At 45.1% G+C, this 18,895-nt stretch overlaps 1 protein-coding gene across 2 annotated transcripts in view; it reads right to left on the bottom strand.

Annotated features, from left to right (window-relative positions):
• Positions 1–18,001, bottom strand: part of LOC142496610 (phospholipase A2 inhibitor and Ly6/PLAUR domain-containing protein-like) — a 66,675-nt gene extending 48,674 nt beyond the window's left edge. Inside the window, exons 1-2 of one of the 2 annotated variants that reach the window (XM_075603273.1) lie at positions 17,765–17,995; positions 2,019–2,138 (exon numbers count right to left, since the gene is read on the bottom strand). In XM_075603273.1, the coding sequence (XP_075459388.1) occupies positions 2,019–2,138; positions 17,765–17,807 (163 nt within the window). In that variant the 5' untranslated portion in view covers positions 17,808–17,995. Of the gene's footprint in view, positions 1–2,018; positions 2,139–17,764 lie in introns of both variants that reach the window. The other variant, XM_075603274.1, reaches the window with a different exon arrangement.
• Between the last annotated feature and the right edge of the window lie 894 nt (positions 18,002–18,895).

Genomic DNA, 18,895 nt, shown 5'->3' with positions numbered 1-18,895 from the left:
GGTAAGCATACTGTAACTCAGGTATGCAGTAAAGGGGATTGTGTGTGCTGGTAAGCATACTGTAGCTCAAGTATGCAGTAAAGTAAAGGGGATTGTGTGTGCTGGTAAGCATACTGTAGCTCAGGTATGCATTAAAGGGTATTGTGCGTGCTGGTAAGCATACTGTAGCTCAGGTATGCAGTAAAGGGGAGTGTGCGTGCTGGTAAGCATACTGTAGCTCAGGTATGCAGTAAAGGGGATTGTGCGTGCTGGTAAGCATACTGTAGCTCAGGTATGCAGTAAAGGGGATTGTGTGTGCTGGTAAGCATACTGTAGCTCAAGTATGCAGTAAAGTAAAGGGGATTTTGTGTGCTGGTAAGCATACTGTAACTCAGGTAAGCAGTAAAGGGGATTGTGCGTGCTGGTAAGCATACTGTAACTCAGGTATTGTCAGGAATCAGGGCACACGCCGTCCTCGGCGCTGCCCTTCCTTACCTGTACCACTGGCTGCGGTCTCCTCCGCCCCTGCTCGGCATCACGGTCCATTCCTACGCCCTCCGCGGCTCTCACACACGCTGCCGACGCTGGACACGCGCCCGCTCCTCTTACAGGGCGCGCGCCTCTCAACTTAATTTATGCACTGCACCGGCCGTGTAACTCCGCCCACCGGCCATCTCAGCTCTCAGGGTCACGTCCTCCTACCATTCACCTGCAGCAAACCAGACCAGTAACCCTTGCCCTTTCACAAAGGACTCCTGGGCGCGCCTCTGCTCTGCCCCTTCCTCCGATTGGTCCTCCTCACTTTATCACCCCTGTGATTCCTCTCCAACCTCACTCTGCATAGTTCGTCTGCCTAGTGCTGTTTCATGCTGTGCCCAGCTCTCTCTCTGTTTCAGCTTTGTTACCAAACCGGCTTGTCTTCCTACCCTCTCTGGCTCTACGACCTCGGCTTCCACTTGACCACACTTACCTCGGACACCCTCGAACTCGGCACTTGGACCTCTACTACCCAGAATTATGTTACCTTCGACCTCTGGCTTCGGACCCTACTACGGCATCTTCTCTACGCCCGGATCTGGCAAGTACAATACCTACCCTGGTACCCCTGGCCTTGACCACACTACCAAATCCACACTCCGAGCACGCTCTCACTACTGCGGGTGCGTGGTTACTCACTTTCCACCTCAGTATTGGGGGTTAGTCTGGTCTGCGGGCAGAACAGCGTGACAGGTATGCAGTAAAGTAAAGGGGATTGTGCATGCTGTTAAGCATACTGTAGCTCAGGTATGGGTGTTGGTGGCTTGTGCAGTGGGGCAGCAAGGTAAAATTGAAACACATTTCCCAAGACAAATGTCACATGAATTTTTATCTCATGTAGATAATGGGAGGAATGGATGACTAGGATTTTCTGGGTCAGTACCCACTCCTGGGGCTCTTTCATCTCTCGGTGTGGCAGCAGCATGGGAAGAGGTCAGTCCTTGCCCAGTTAGGGTGGATGCGGCAGTGGGGCTCTGGATGTTTCAAGAGGGGGGGAAGCAGTGTTCACTCCTCCCACCCCTACGGTTGCTCGGCTGAAGCTGGGAGGGTTTCTGATGTTGGCGATTGGGCAGGCCTCATTGTGTTTGAGGGCCTGGGACCAATCTCACAGCTGACAATGAGTGAGCTCTGCGGCCGTTGCAGTGACCTTAGTAATCTTTAAGGATGCTTAGTAACTCCAGATATGTGTGTGCTTTCTTTGCGAGATGTTGTTGGGGGGGGGTGGGACTGGGGGAGCAGCAATGCAGGCTCTGAGGTCATAGCAAATAAATAGTGAGGCAGAGAAGAGAAAAGGGACATTTAGAGAGACAGAGATCCGAGAATGAAGGGGACAGAGGATGATAGTGAACTGAGCAAGATGATAATTACAGGTAGCACGCTCTCTGGCCCATATTTACTACGCAGTGCTATTCCATTGAACACCTTCCAGTGCCTGAAGACATAGTGTGACCTTTTCAGGTGCATGGACTATACGATGCCTTCTGGTATCGCACATACAGTACCTGCAGTAGTTTTGGTGTAGACAGCCATGCAGACGTCATGAGATGCACTGCAGTTCACTACGGGACTGTCACAGTCTCTTCCATTAAAAGTGATGCATTGAGGGCAGGAGAGCGCGGAAGCTGGTAAAACACGTAACATACATCAGTCCCTGTGCATAACGTTCAGATCCGTATACAGAGCACACTGCTGTCGCACCACCGGGCACAATTACTTGGGAGACACTATCTTAACCCTTTCGCTGCCTGAACAGCTGCCAACACATTGCAATGTATTGTGGGAAACATTATTCTCGCTGTAAGTTCAGTGTGACGCTGGGTTAGTAACTTTGTCGCATTACACACTAAAATGCTAAAAATAAACTCTTTAATACTGGGACCTACAATATCCTGCTAACATTGTCTGTGTACAACACTGTCAGGCGGGAGCGGATCTCCTATTAGGTCCGTTAGGCCCGGGACTACGGCAGCAAAAGGGTCCGTCCCCCATATACTTTTGCCGTACTCTCGGACCTAATGTGAAGTCCTTTTATCTGTTGTGGCCGGCTCCTTACCTGCCGCCCTCTTCCACCCACAGCGACGTCAAGTTGGACATCCGCAGCGTCATTTGGCGCTGCAGTTCAGCAGGAGTAGGGGGGCGGCCGCAGCAGCTGTGCCCTGGGGCGGTGGGTTTCAGGCCGGCAGGCAGATTACCTGAGGCCCAGGACTAGGACTGTGTCAGCACTGCGTCCCCCCTCGCCCTCTTTGTTAGTGCAGTATGCCGTCCCCTGTAGAGGTACATTATGCAAATCTGTCCCAGTTTGATTTTCAAAAAAGTTCCTCCATTTTCTTAAAAGAAATGTCAACAATTGGTGAATTGATTCAGAGGATTATTTGTTCACTTGCCTTTTTTTATGTTTTAAAGTGAAAACGGAGTAAGATATTCATGATTGTTTTTTTTAGCTAAATATTGTATTTTTGCACCTTTTTAGCCATTGTAATCATCCAATATTTGCCCTGTTTGGGAACTTGCACAAAGTAGTCACCTCTATCTCTCATCCAGAGAGAATAAACTGGTTTAATGACAGCAATTATACCAACTATTTCCATCACATAAACACTCGTATCGGCACCGAGCACCTAGTATCTACTCTCACGCAATCTATTTTATGAGTTACTTGTTCCAGTCAAACACCTGTGATCAAATGAGTCATCCATATAAAAAATTTGGTTAAACAGGGCTTGTTTCTTATAAACTGCAATATAAACAGTGGAAAAACACAAATAAAATCTACCTCCCTAGAATAATACATACTGTACGTGTAGCCATGTCTGGTTTTGGCTACTAATCTGCCCTGTCTAGCATGTAACTCCAGGTATCAGTGCAGGCAGTGTTAGGCCCAATCCGGGTTTTCCCCTGCAATGAGCAGCTCCTTTGAGTGACAGGGGAGGCGGGACAAGGGTCCAAGGTTCTGCCCAATCCTGAGCTCAGAACTTGGACCCTCCCCCAGGGTACTTAAGGGGCTGCACATGTAAATTTAGAGTTGCTTCTCCCCTGTGAGAGTCTGTCCCAAGGAAGAGTGTACACAGGGCTCTGGCCACCTTCCATCCCCACCCTTAGGGGAGTGGGAGTGATAACTATACCCCTCATCCCATCAGGGCATGAGGGAAGAGCAAAGGACCAGCTCTGGAGGCCTCAAGCCCCAAGGTTGAGTCCAGGGATCATCCTGAGGTTTGGAAGATAAGTGAATCAGTTACGGACTGGAGTCTGTTAACTGTATGCTGTGAGTAAAATATACTCCTGCCTCTGAGTACAATCTATCAGGGGGAATATCAGAGAGTTCTCCTGCGGGGATTGTCTCCAGCATCCCTGGAGCCTGTGGGAGATGGAGGCGCTGAACCACTGAGAGAAGAACTAAACATCACCCCAAAAGCCTGTCCTGTCTTCCCCATACCACCGACGGAAAGCTCAGCATCCTGTGACCCAGCAGGTACCCAGCACTACACGCCCTGTAATAGGCAGATCTTCCAGAGGGTGAGGGAAACACTGATACAGATACAGTCCTTTGTTAGGGTGCTCTTGCTACGCGGGTCCAGCACAGCAACCCCTCCCGCGCCGCTCACTTTTCAAATTTGGCACGGGCAACCGGTAAGGTTACAGATGCAGTCTTTCCTGTATCTGTCAGCTCCCGTGGACATGGGACGGAGAACAGTGTGCCAAAGTGAGAGCCATTCACGGGACACTCCATAGCAGGCTGTAATGGCCGATTAAAATTAACACAGTGGTGGTCCCTGCGTCTGATTGGGACTCCCGCTGTGTGAATCCTACCGGCCTTTACCTGTCTGTAAGAGACGCACACTTAGAGTGATTCGCCCCTAGGAGGCGATCGCCCAGATTTTATTTTATTTTAATAACATAGTATTGAAGCAGGGGGACTCCGGAGCTAAATTGCATTAATTTCAGATCCGGAGACCCCCTGCTTCCTGAGTTACAGGCCCCATTATGAGATGCCGGTATCTCAGCAATGGTTAAATTCTGACGCGGCACACGTTGCCAGGACCTTTAAACAATGTAGGGGGATACCGTCACCCCATTCCATGGCCTGTAACTCAGGAAGCAGGGGTCCCTGAGGCTGAAATTAATGAGGTTCAATTCCGAAGACCCCCTGATTCCATACTGAGTTATCAAAATAAAATAAAAGCAGCTTCATTACCTTAGCAGCTAGCTGTTAAGGCAATGAAGGGGTTAATCCAGAGTACCTGATTTATTGGGGATAGAAGGGTTGGGTGAAGGGATTAGTTGCCCTAGGGTGGGTGGTTAGACCTAACGGGAAGGTTGAAGGAGGGGTTAACCCCTTCATTACGCTATGGTAATGAAAGTGTTAAACCCTCCCACAACCCACCGAGAGGCCTAATCACCCACCCGGGGCAACTACACCCTTCACCCACCTACTCTACCCCCATTAAACATTACAATACAAACACCAATGCAATACATTGAAAAACCATCCCGTTCCCAACACATACTGTACAGTAATGGGCAAAAGCCCTACTATCCTGTCTGGATAATAGTGCATTTACCCATTAAAAAATAAAGCCTAACCAAAACATTACCCAGCCAGAAAATAGTAAATTAAAGTTGTACTTACCCCTGCCAGGATGAAGGCCGTCCTCGACTTCCTCTGTGTCCTCCTCAACTTCAGTGGGCACCGACAGTAAATAAAATAACGAACTACTGACCTACAACTCCTTAATCACCTTAGCGGTTATTAACCACTATGGTAATTAAGGGGTTAACCCCCCTCCTGCTACCCACCCGGGAGGCCTAAACACCTTCCCTGGGGCAATTACCCCCCCCCCCTCTACCATTGATTGGCACAGTGGTAAACAATGCCCATAATATGTGAATGGATTTCCAAAATTGCAATGAATGGGCAAGCTACAAATTAAAAAATGTAGTGAATAATATACATTAGATTTCAATTAAAATAATTGCCAATAAACCAATTGATTGGCACAGTGGCAAATCATGCCCTTAATATGGGCATTGATTGCCACTATGGCAATAAATGGGGAACCTAAAAAAAAAACCAGCACCAAATAAAATACATTACATTTCAATAAAAAAGAAATGTCAATAAATTAATTGATATGGTTATGGTTTGCCACTATGGCAGTAAATGGGCAACCTAGAAAACAAAAACAAATAAAATATGACATTTTAATAAAGCCAACATGGGCCAAAAAATGCATTAATTGTCACTGCTTATTTATACCCAGAAAGGGGCATAGATAAGCACATTGGTATTCAATGGCCAACCTAAAATAAATACACAATTAAATAACATACAATTAATGTATTTATTACCTTTGCTGTCTTTACCCTCCGCATCCTACTATGGCACCCTCTCTTGACGCAATGCTCCTTAAACAGCCGATGCGAAGAAGTCCACGATTATATGTTGATTGAAGAGACATCTCCGGTAAATTATTTCTTTATTTCTTCCTTTTCTTCTGTATTCTCTGCTGTATAATCCAAAAGGGTCCGGAGATGTTGCAGTAAAATGAGACGGGGCAGGCCTTATATAAGGCCTGTGATGTCACATTTGAGTGCCAAACTGTGCATCCCCAAACTGATTGTTTAGTGTATCATGGGACAGCTTCCATTTTTTTAAAGGATGTGATGTCATCTTAAAGCTAGAGAAGCATATCCTTCCTGATTGGCTGGCTGTCATGGGCGATCAGGCAGTTTACACGCTTTTAACCGGGATCATTCACTGAGCAAAACTAGATAATGAAATAAATTGTAATTTATTCGCGTAAATTCGCTTACACACTATAATACACAAAATACAGATGAAAAACACACTTACTGGGGGTCTGGGGGTCGAAAATTAGACTCTCCTAGGTGCAGGGAACTTTAGATAAGAGTTTTACCCTGACCGGGATTAGCCCGAAATCTCCTGGTTCCCAAATTGGTGTGAAGTTCCACACGCCATCGCTTCCTTCTCTTCTGAGAACTTGGACTTTTCTTGACCGCGAGCTAACACCAATTCTCTGGAACCAAAATCGGCATCAAATCCCAGCCATGACCGCTACATTCGTTCTTGAGTACTTGGTCGCAAAAAGCTGGACTTAGAACCTGGCACGCAGACTTTCCTGGCTTGAAATCGAAGCCGGTTACTCTACTATTCGCGCAAGAGCAACTTTGAGAAGCACAAATCTCATTGGCATTAGACATTTCTTATAGTATTCTGAGTTTCATTCATGAAACTCAGCAGCCAATCATCACGTGGGAACTTTCTCAGCAGACAATCAGAGAGAAGTCTGTATGAAAAGCCGGGTCAGTGGGAAATATGAAATTGCCAAGGGACATGCACAAGCCTGGCACCTCCGTTCCTGGCTATCTCAATGCCACCCACTGGGTCAGGTTACACTAAGTCTGGCAGAGCAGATGGCAGCCCCGACGATTGTCATTGTTCCCCTGACCTGAGTACTTGAGCCCCTCCCTGCTACCCAAATAGCTTTCACACCTTTGGCATCTCTGGCTACTTTGAACTTCGATGTCCAGCAAACTTACTGGCACCTATGGGTTAGCCCTGACAGTCTGTTTGGGCATCGGTTTCAAAAGTCGCAGCACCTTACAGTACACAACAGTACATTATATTATTACAACAGTAACAATAAAATATACTTTAATACATCCCTAAGTCTCTGGGTATGGGGAATAGAATAGAAAGATGTACTTTTATTCCTATCAGCCTTTATTCCCCACACACATCTTCTGGACTTAGCCTGGGCTCTGAGAGTCCCCCCCCCCAACCTTATCTGTGGTTGGGGCACCTCACAAACCCAATACAGGTTCTGGGCTTCCTGGGAACTAACTGGGGTACCCCCTTAACCTGGGGATCCCCTCAGCTACAGGGACACTTTTTCATCCCTGTGCCCCATTCACCTTTCTGGGCTATGCTTAAGCAGGGTACCCTAACGGTGAGACACGCTTGTGTTTTCAAGGGGAGGTATTGCCGGGACAATGTGCCTACATGTATCTGGGAATCAGGCATGATTCCCAGGTACATTTTATGGGGAACTGACAACTCCGGACCCGACTACCTAGACACATTCTGACAACAATTCCTCCGCACAATCCCCCTTGAAACTCATCCCCTGGCAATCCCTGCTCACTGACATGCCCAGAAGGATGAAAACACAAAAAATACTTTCATTGTGCAAAGTAAATTTGAATCAAACAATGTCACTGGGCTCTAGAGGTAACTCTCTTGAACCCTTATACTTATGAAATGTCTAATTTGCGAGTAGTGACACAACCCCCAATCAGGCCACTTACAATGACCTTGTAAGAATGAGAAATATTGAAGTTGATCCACAAACAATGTTTGAGATCCTGTGAATTCCTGCCTCTTCATTTACTAATTTCTCTGTGAGGGGAATTCTTTCATATTTAGAATAGGGTTTAGTGGGGCTGAAAAAGGGGTACAGCCGAAACTGTATGTCTTGGCATCTCATACCCCCTTTACATCTGGTATTAGAGGGTGATCATTCATACATGTAGGGCGATAGGACTTTCTAACTGTCAGGAATCGGCGTTCTCCACGCTCCCCACACAGAGCACCCCCTTCCCGCAGGGAGCCCCTGGACACACAAAACAAACCTGCCTTACCGGCCTCCACGGCTCCTCGCCCCTGCCGCCGCGGGATTACTCCCCTCGGCGATTTCTCTGCTCAGCGCCGGGCGCGCCCACGCCCTCCTGCACGCACACCTGCACGCACACCTGCACGCACACCTGCACCATCCACTGGCTCGGTTCACGCGCGTACACGAGTTAAGAAGCACGCTCAGTCTGCACACTCTTCTTCCCGTCCCCCGGACTTCAGGCTCCGCCCCCGCACACTGCACGGGCATACTCAGGTTACCAACAAGTCTCACCTGGCCTGTTATGCCTGCACCAATCTGCAGTGTCTCCCTGTAGCTCTTCCTGTCCCGCCTCCGTTCCTAATTGGACCTTCCTGCTTTATCTAGCTCCTCCCTGCTCTCACTCTTTGCTCGACATAGTCTCTGTATGGAAGTACTTCTGGATTCTCTCAGTGTTTTCACAGGTTCTGACGCAGCTCGTACGACTACCCCCTCTGGCTCTCGATCTCGGCACTCCTTGGACAACGCTCACTCTGGTAACCCCTTGAACACGGCTTGGACAACGCCCTAACTCCACTCTCTACTCCCTGACCTCGGCAAGGCATCCTTCACTCTATCTCTACAACCGGTACCGGCAAGTATTGTCTACCTTACTACACCTGGCCTGGCAACGCTTCATACCTCAGTCCGGACACGCTCCCTTTGCTGCGGGTGCGTGTATTACCACTTCCTCCTTCTGCTTGGGGGACGAGTCTGGTCTGCGGGCAGCACCGGCGTAACACTAACCAATAAAAGATATCCCGATCGGTTGGCTCAGCAAAGCTTCTCTCAAATTGCACCCATTACTTATGTTTATCATTTCCATGCCAGTCAATCAAAATGGGCAATAGAGTGGCGTTATGGAGTCCAGTAAAAACAGATAAACCAGCGCCTAAAGGAAATAAAAATCTGACCAAATATAGTCCAATTCAAAAAGCTGGGATGAGTTCCATGGAAGTGTCCTCAATGTAATCTCAGACAAACAAACATGTAAGAAGATATATCTCTACCAAACCCTCCCAGCGCCAATAGGATTGAAGGATTTCCTCTCGCTTCAATCGTTGATAGATAAGTTTATCCACACGTCTTCAGGCATGACCCCACTATGGGACAATCCTCTCTTTGCTCCAGGTCGGACCAGCGCAGAATTTACTATCCAATAACACAGGCTGAAGATCTCTGTGCAGCAGGGGGTGGACAATGTGAGGGGGAACACAGGAAAGGGGACTTAGAGGCTTCAGAGCCTGTCCCCCTCAGTGCCTGAGATGTGCACTTTATCCCCTCCTCACTGTGTGTGTACTTCTTATGGAGGGTGGGGGGAGCCCCGTGATCTCTCGGTCCTTCCCTGTGATAGTGACCTGGATTCCCCCCTCAGGATGTGGGACAGTCTGTGCTCAGGATCAGTGTTTCCTGCCGGAATCCAGGCTACCTAGACCTCCCGTTTCTTCATTGTGGGTTAAAACTGTGTGCTGAATTCTGGGTTGTCTGTGAGACCAGATACATCTATTCATCTGAGTTTGTAGGATCCTGAAGAATGAGAGGAGTAATCCAATGGGAATCGTTTTGAACAAATATAATTATAGTAGAATGCACATTTTTATAACATTAATCCTCCCTATCCATGAGATAGTCCATTTGTGCACGTGCACAGGTCTTGTTTCATGAAATTCAGTAGTCTTGGATAATTTTCTTTGTTTAGGTCCTGTGTGAGAATGTTATTTGAATGCCAAGGTACTTAATTTTATGTAGGTTCCATGTAAAAGATAAATTGTTTTTCAGTTGTTGGACCAGATTAGGTGGTGGCAAAATGTTTAGTGCTTAGGACTTGCTGAAATTGATTTTGAAATTAGAAACTCTTCTGAACTACTCCATTTCCTTCATTAAATTTTGCATCAATTTGAGTGGGTTTGTGAGGGTCAGTAGCATATCGTCCAGGTACAGTAGAGGGCTAATTTGTAGTTATGTCCATTTATCATACCCATGTTGTCTATATTGGTTCTTATACATTCTATTCGGGGCTCCAGGACTACGGCAAAAAGAGGTGACAAGGAGCATCCCTGTCTAGTCCCATTTTTAATATTAAATTAGTCTGACAGCGAACCATTTACTCTTGACTCTTGACTCTTCAAGTGGAAGACGTGTATAGGGCTTTAATACATGTTAAAAAGACATTACTTAACTCGGAACATGAATGTCCAATTAATCTATCAAAAGCTTTTTTCTGCATCCATAGAGATAAAGATGGTGGGAATCTGGTGTTTTCGTATGAAATGTGGGATATTATTTTTCTGTATTTTCTCTGTCTTCTCTATGATGGATGAAACAAACTTGGTCTAAGTTTATTAATTCTGGTAAAAAAAAAACACATTAATTCTATTATCTAATATTTTGGATACTTTTTAGGTCTACATTTAACAGAGCGATCGGCCTAAAACTAGAGCAATTCAGCATGTCTTTCCCTGGTTTAATGAGCACAGAGATATGAGCTCCCAGAGTTTATTTATATAAGGATTATACTCTTCTTTGTCAGAAGCAGCGTGTGGTGAAGCTGGAGAGGAATGCATGCCATGTGGTGAGTCCATGCATGCCATGTGGTGAGTCCATGCATGCCATGTGGTGAGTCCATGCATGCCATGTGGTGAGTCCATGCATGCCATGTGGTGAGTCCATGCATGCCATGTGGTGTGGCCAGGCATGCCGTGTGGTGAGTCCATGCATGCCATATGGTAAGGCCACGCATGCCATGTGGTAAGGCCACACATGCCATGTGGTGAGTCCATGCATGCCATGTGGTAAGGCCACGCATGCCATGTGGTAAGGCCACACATGCCATGTGGTGAGGCCATGCATGCCATGTGGTGAGACCATGCATGCCATGTGGTGAGTCCATGCATGCCATGTAGTGAGGCCACGCATGCCATGTGGTAAGGCCATGCATGCCATGTGGTAAGGCCACGCATGCCATGTGGTAAGGCCATGCATGCCATGTGGTGAGGCCATGCATGCCATGTGGTGAGTCCATGCATGCCATGTGGTGAGGCCACGCATGCCATGTGGTAAGGCCATGCATGCCATGTGGTGAGGCCATGCATGCCATGTGGTGAGTCCATGCATGCCATGTAGTGAGGTCATGCATGCCATGTGGTGAGGCCACGCATGCCATGTTTTGAGGCCACGCATGCCATGTGGCGAGGCTGCTCCGGTGTGAGAGTCATCTCGTCTGAAGAACTGAGACAGATCCTGGATTTTTGTTCCCCCAGGCATTGCCATGTAGGTTTAAAAATATATATTTGTACATTTTAAGTTAAGATAAGTCCAGTTATATGTTCATGTAGCTGCCGGAGTATTGACAATGATAGAGCTCCGGATATAAGAAGCCACCCTGTGTTCCCTTTTAAATCAGTGGTACAGCTCTGTACAGCACCATAGTAATGAAATCATTACTCTGCGAATCAGCGTTTCTTTTTACCAAGGCAAAAAAAATACTTTAAGTGGACCATATGAGACGTTACATGCCCACCCCGAAAGAAGCTGTGTCCCACAGCGAAACGTACGTTGGGTTTATTTTGTTTCCTTCGTTCACATTATTAGCCAGGCAGTGTTCACCCCAGGCAGCCACAGAATGGGGTACTTCCCAACCCTGGGAATGGGGTCCTCCATGCTCATTGTGTAGCTACTAGCCCATTCTGTCCTGTTAACTATCGCAGGAGTCTTTTGAATTTAAAGCACTATCTCTATTAGCAGATCTAGTTCCAGGGATGGCCAGTCTACAGTTTAAATTTTTTTATAGGTTACACCCTCTACCTGTCCCATACTTCTCTCGCTACCCTCCCTTATTGTAAAGCGGAAGTATAAGGGTTTTTTGTAGCATTAAGGCTCAAAGTCGGATCATTGTATCAATCAATCCTTGAACTATTCTATTTGATTCATTACTGGCTCCTGTTCTGAACGTGCTGAACAATATCTTGATACACTATGAAGCCCACCTCATACAGAGATGTAAGTATGATGATTGCTCGTATGACCACTTTTTGGTATGTTCCAGAACACTTTCAGTTGCGCACTGTATACATCATGCTTTGTGCCTATGAATTTCCCTTCCACTGACCTCTTCCAAAAACACGTCTGCATTTTATTCTAAACCATGGCAGTCAGGAACTTTACAGACCAACATGTGAACACGTATATTTAAAATAGTTTTATCAATAACTAAGTTCAGCAAAACATTACAGAAAAATGATTCATTCCCATGCGATAACATGTCATTCCCATGCAGTAACAAGTCATTCCCATGCAGTAACAAGTCATTCCCATGCGGTAACACGTCATTCCCATGCAGTAACAAGTCATTCCCATGCGGTAACTGGTCATTCCCATGCTGTAACAAGTTATTCCCATGCAGTAACAAGTCATACCCATGCGGTAACAAGTCATTCCCATGCGGTAACACGTCATTCCCATGCAGTAACAAGTCATTCCCATGCGGTAACTTGTCATTCCCATGCAGTAACAAGTTATTCCCATGCAGTAACAAGTCATTCCCATGCGGTAACAAGTCATTCCCATGCAGTAACAAGTCATTCCCATGCAGTAACAAGTCATTCCCATGTGGTAACAAGTCATTCCCATGCGGTAACAAGTCATTCCCATGCGGTAACAAATCATTCCAGTGCGGTAACATGTCATTCCCATGCTGTAACAAGTCATTCCCATGCAGTAACAAGTCATGCCCATGCGGTAACATGTCATTCCCATGCAGTAACAAGTCATTCCCAGGCAGTAACAAGTCATTCCCATGCGGTAACAAGTCCTTCCCAGGCAGTAACAAATCATTCCCATGCAGTAACAAGTCATTCCCATGCGGTAACAAGTCATTCCCATGCAGTAACAAGTCATTCCCATGTGGTAACAAGTCATTCCCATGCAGTAACAAGTCATTCCCATGCAGTAACAAGTCATTCCCATGTGGTAACAAGTCATTCCCATGCAGTAACAAATAATTCCCATGCGGTAACATGTCATTCCCATGCAGTAACAAGTCATTCCCATGCAGTAACAAGTCATGCCCATGCGGTAACATGTCATTCCCATGCAGTAACATGTCATTCCCAGGCAGTAACAAGTCATTCCCATGCGGTAACATGTCATTCCCATGCAGTAACAAGTCATTCCCATGCGGTAACAAGTCATTCCCATGCGGTAACAAGTCATTCCCATGCAGTAACAAGTCATTCCCAGGCAGTAACAAATCATTCCCATGCAGTAACAAGTAATTCCCATGCAGTAACAAGTCATTCCCATGCAGTAACAAGTCATTCCCATGCAGTAACAAGTCATTTCCATGCAGTAACAAGTACTTCCCATGCAGTAACAAGTCGTTCCCATGCAGTAACAAGTCATTCCCATGCTGTAACACATCGTTCCCATGCAGTAACAAGTCATTCCCATGCAGTAACAAGTCATTCCCATGCAGTAACAAGACATTCCCATGCAGTAACGTGTAATTCCCATGCAGTAACAAGTCATTCCCATGCAGTAACAAGTCATTCCCATGCAGTAACAAATAATTCCCATGCAGTAACATATAATTCCCATGCAGTAACACGTTATTCCCATGCAGTAACATATAATTCCCATGCAGTAACAAGTCGTTCCCATGCGGTAACAAGTCATTCCCAGGCAGTAACAAGTCATTCCCATGCTGTAACAAGTCATTCCCATGCAGTAACAAGTCATTCCCATGCAGTAACAAATCATTCCCAGCCAGTAACAAGTCATTCCCATGCAGTAACAATTAATTCCCATGCAGTAACAAGTCATTCCCATGCAGTAACAAGTCATTTCCATGCAGTAACAAGTACTTCCCATGCAGTAACAAGTCGTTCCCATGCAGTAACAAGTCATTCCCATGCTGTAACACATCGTTCCCATGCAGTAACAAGTCATTCCCATGCAGTAACAAGTCATTCCCATGCAGTAACAAGACATTCCCATGCAGTAACGTGTAATTCCCATGCAGTAACAAGTCATTCCCATGCAGTAACAAGACATTCCCATGCAGTAACGTGTAATTCCCATGCAGTAACAAGTCATTCCCATGCAGTAACAAATAATTCCCATGCAGTAACATATAATTCCCATGCAGTAACAAGTTATTCCCATGCAGTAACATATAATTCCCATGCAGTAACAAGTCGTTCCCATGCGGTAACAAGTCATTCCCAGGCAGTAACAAGTCATTCCCATGCTGTAACAAGTCATTCCCATGCAGTAACAAGTCATTCCCATGCAGTAACAAATCATTCCCAGCCAGTAACAAGTCATTCCCATGCAGTAACAATTCATTCCCAGGCAGTAACAAGTCATTCCCAGGCAGTAACAAGTCATTCCCAGGCAGTAACAAGTCATTCCCAGGCAGTAGCAAGTCATTCCCAGGCAGTAACAAGTCATTCCCATGCAGTAACAAGTCATTCCCAGGCAGTAACAAGTCATTCCCATGTGGTAACAAGTCATTCCCATGCGGTAACAAGTCATTCCCATGCAGTAACAATTCATTCCTGTACTGTATCAAGTTATTCCCATGCAGTAACAAGTTATTCCCATGCGGTAACAAGTAATTCCCAGGCAGTAACAAGTCATTCCCAGGCAGTAACAAGTCATTCCCATGTGTTAACAAGTAATTCCCATGTAGTAACAAGTAATTCCCATGCAGTAACAAGTCATTCCCATGCAGTAACAATTAATTCCTGTACTGTATCAAGTCATTCCCAGGCAGTAACAAATCATTCCCATGCAGTAACAAGTCATGCCCATGCAGTAACAAGTTATTCCCATGCGGTAACAAGTCATTCCCATGCAGTAACAAGTCATTCCCATGCAGCAACAAGTCATTCCCATGCAGTAACAAGTCATTCCCAGGCAGTAACAAGTCATTCCCATGCGGTAACAAGTCATTCCCATGCGGTAACAAGTCATTCCCATGCAGTAACAAGTCATTCCCAGGCAGTAACAAATCATTCCCATGCAGTAACAAGTAATTCCCATGCAGTTACAAGTCATTCCCATGCAGTAACAAGTCATTCCCATGCAGTAACAAGTCATTTCCATGCAGTAACAAGTACTTCCCATGCAGTAACAAGTCATTCCCATGCAGTAACAAGTCATTCCCATGCAGTAACAAGTCATTCCCATGCAGTAACAAGTCATTCCCAGGCAGTAACAAATCATTCCCATGCAGTAACAAGTAATTCCCATGCAGTTACAAGTCATTCCCATGCAGTAACAAGTCATTCCCATGCAGTAACAAGTCATTTCCATGCAGTAACAAGTACTTCCCATGCAGTAACAAGTCGTTCCCATGCAGTAACAAGTCATTCCCATGCTGTAACACATCGTTCCCATGCAGTAACAAGTCATTCCCATGCAGTAACAAGTCATTCCCATGCAGTAACAAGACATTCCCATGCAGTAACGTGTAATTCCCATGCAGTAACAAGTCATTCCCATGCAGTAACAAGTCATTCCCATGCAGTAACAAATAATTCCCATGCAGTAACATATAATTCCCATGCAGTAACACGTTATTCCCATGCAGTAACATATAATTCCCATGCAGTAACAAGTCGTTCCCATGCGGTAACAAGTCATTCCCAGGCAGTAACAAGTCATTCCCATGCTGTAACAAGTCATTCCCATGCAGTAACAAGTCATTCCCATGCAGTAACAAATCATTCCCAGCCAGTAACAAGTCATTCCCATGCAGTAACAATTCATTCCCATGCAGTAACAAGTCATTCCCATGCAGTAACAAGTCATTTCCATGCAGTAACAAGTACTTCCCATGCAGTAACAAGTCGTTCCCATGCAGTAACAAGTCATTCCCATGCAGTAACAAGTCATTCCCAGGCAGTAACAAGTACTTCCCATGCAGTAACAAGTCATTCCCATGCAGTAACAAGACATTCCCATGCAGTAACGTGTAATTCCCATGCAGTAACAAGTCATTCCCATGCAGTAACAAATAATTCCCATGCAGTAACATATAATTCCCATGCAGTAACAAGTTATTCCCATGCAGTAACATATAATTCCCATGCAGTAACAAGTCGTTCCCATGCGGTAACAAGTCATTCCCAGGCAGTAACAAGTCATTCCCATGCTGTAACAAGTCATTCCCATGCAGTAACAAGTCATTCCCATGCAGTAACAAATCATTCCCAGCCAGTAACAAGTCATTCCCATGCAGTAACAATTCATTCCCAGGCAGTAACAAGTCATTCCCAGGCAGTAACAAGTCATTCCCAGGCAGTAACAAGTCATTCCCAGGCAGTAGCAAGTCATTCCCAGGCAGTAACAAGTCATTCCCATGCAGTAACAAGTCATTCCCAGGCAGTAACAAGTCATTCCCATGTGGTAACAAGTCATTCCCATGCGGTAACAAGTCATTCCCATGCAGTAACAATTCATTCCTGTACTGTATCAAGTTATTCCCATGCAGTAACAAGTTATTCCCATGCAGTAACAAGTTATTCCCATGCGGTAACAAGTAATTCCCAGGCAGTAACAAGTCATTCCCAGGCAGTAACAAGTCATTCCCATGTGTTAACAAGTAATTCCCATGTAGTAACAAGTAATTCCCATGCAGTAACAAGTCATTCCCATGCAGTAACAATTAATTCCTGTACTGTATCAAGTCATTCCCAGGCAGTAACAAATCATTCCCATGCAGTAACAAGTTATTCCCATGCGGTAACAAGTCATTCCCATGCAGTAACAAGTCATTCCCATGCAGTAACAAGTCATTCCCATGCAGTAACAAGTCATTCCCAGGCAGTAACAAGTCATTCCCATGCAGTATCAAGTAATTCCCAGGAGGTAACAAGCAATTCCCATGCAGTAACAAGTCATTCCCATGCAGTAACAAGTCATTCCCATGCAGTAACAAGTCATTCCCATGCAGTAACAAGTCATTCCCAGGCAGTAACAAGTCATTCCCATGCAGTAACAAAACGAAATGTTGATCTATATTTGGCACATTAACATTAGTTTGCTTAAGAGCGTGTGCATACTTACACAATACAATTACATTATTTCCTCCTGACTCCAATAAATGCAATACAAATATAAATCCCTCTTATGATCAATAACCTGCCTTAGAGATGTCCCACGACTTACTTTCCACGGAAAAGCGGCAAAAGAAGAAAATGCTTTTCAAGGACATTTGCAAATCTTCTTAATACACAAAAACTTTGCGGTTATCTTGGACTGAGCATCTGACTGAGCCACCTGTGCTGAAGCTGCGATATCCTTCAAATCTGACCTGTTGGGAGGGCCTGGGGACTGGAGTTGAGCACCCCTGCTTTAATACTATTATACATAATATGCGTAGAGGTGCAGCTCTTCTGTAACTGTCTACATGTCCAGTTTGTAAATATTTTCTAATTTTTGTTTTTCCCTGCTCAAAATGTACATTTCTGCAATCTTTCCAAACGGAGCTTTTTGTGGAGTATTTGAGTGGAACATTGGAAATCCGAATTCCTGCAAGTTTGCCCATCTGTAGCCAGGGCGGTTTTACTCACCTGTGGCGATAACAGCACAGAAGATGGTGAAACCAGAGGCCATGCTTACAGAGAGACCCTTACACAGCGTGAGGGAGAGTGTGTTCCGTATCACTGCCTGTGTATATCTGTGTAACCGTCAGGAGGCACAGGTGGAATATTCCCATTTGACACGCTGCTAATGTCTCTTATAAAGGTTTTGGGAGACTGTTGGGGGATGAGACAGACTGTTGGCATTATTCTGCCATGTTAAATATTACATTTTTCAGTGCATTAAATACGCGGAAACTGGCACCATTTAATCAATATTGTGAGAGCAATTTATTGGTAGTTAAAACATGTTGCAATACCCCATCCTTGAAGACAAACAAAATAAAACATATTGATACCAAAATAAAATCCCATAGCTATATTGTGATGGGTGTTACTATATTTCATTCTAGCATATCTTTATCAGCAGAGAAGAACAATGCTGTCAGCAATACAAGAGTTTGCCTTCTGATAGTCACATCTGAGCAACAGGCATAAATAACTCTGAAACACATCGCTCTATTACCAGAACTCCAACATAACATACCTAAAGCTACACACATAAAGCTTGGCCCCCTGCAGACGCACTTACCAGAATTCTCTCCTACTGTCTCTATACGTTCTTCCTACCTTCCAATTAGATTGTAAGCTCCTCGGAGCAGGGCCTCCTCTTCATTAATGTTACTTTTATGTCTGAAGCACTTATTCCCATTATGTGTTATATATATTATTTGTTATTTATATGATTACAACGTGGATTACTGTTGTGAAGCGCTATGTGCATATATGGCGCTATATAAATAAAGACATACAATACAATAGATACAATACATAGCAGTGGGGTGCTGGGGTTGCAGAAACTCTTATATTATATCATTTGAGATTGGATTGGAATCCTTGTGCGATTAGGATATCTCTCTGTAATTTTTGTTCATCTTGATCTGTATTATCATGATATAGACTTTACTCGTCCCCATATACTGTAGAAGGAGGATGGAAACTAATGATTAAAAACAAAAAGGGGCATTTACCATATACAATTCATACCCACTTCAACACATACCTTACCCCCTCTACAAGAAATAAATATTTGGGGCATACAGTAAATCTCTCATTTTCTAA

The sequence above is a fragment of the Ascaphus truei genome, chromosome 6 (assembly GCF_040206685.1).
Source record: "Ascaphus truei isolate aAscTru1 chromosome 6, aAscTru1.hap1, whole genome shotgun sequence".
Taxonomy (NCBI): domain Eukaryota; kingdom Metazoa; phylum Chordata; class Amphibia; order Anura; family Ascaphidae; genus Ascaphus; species Ascaphus truei.
The sequence above is the reverse complement of the archived record's forward strand: the minus strand, read 5'-3'. Positions and strand labels throughout refer to the sequence as shown.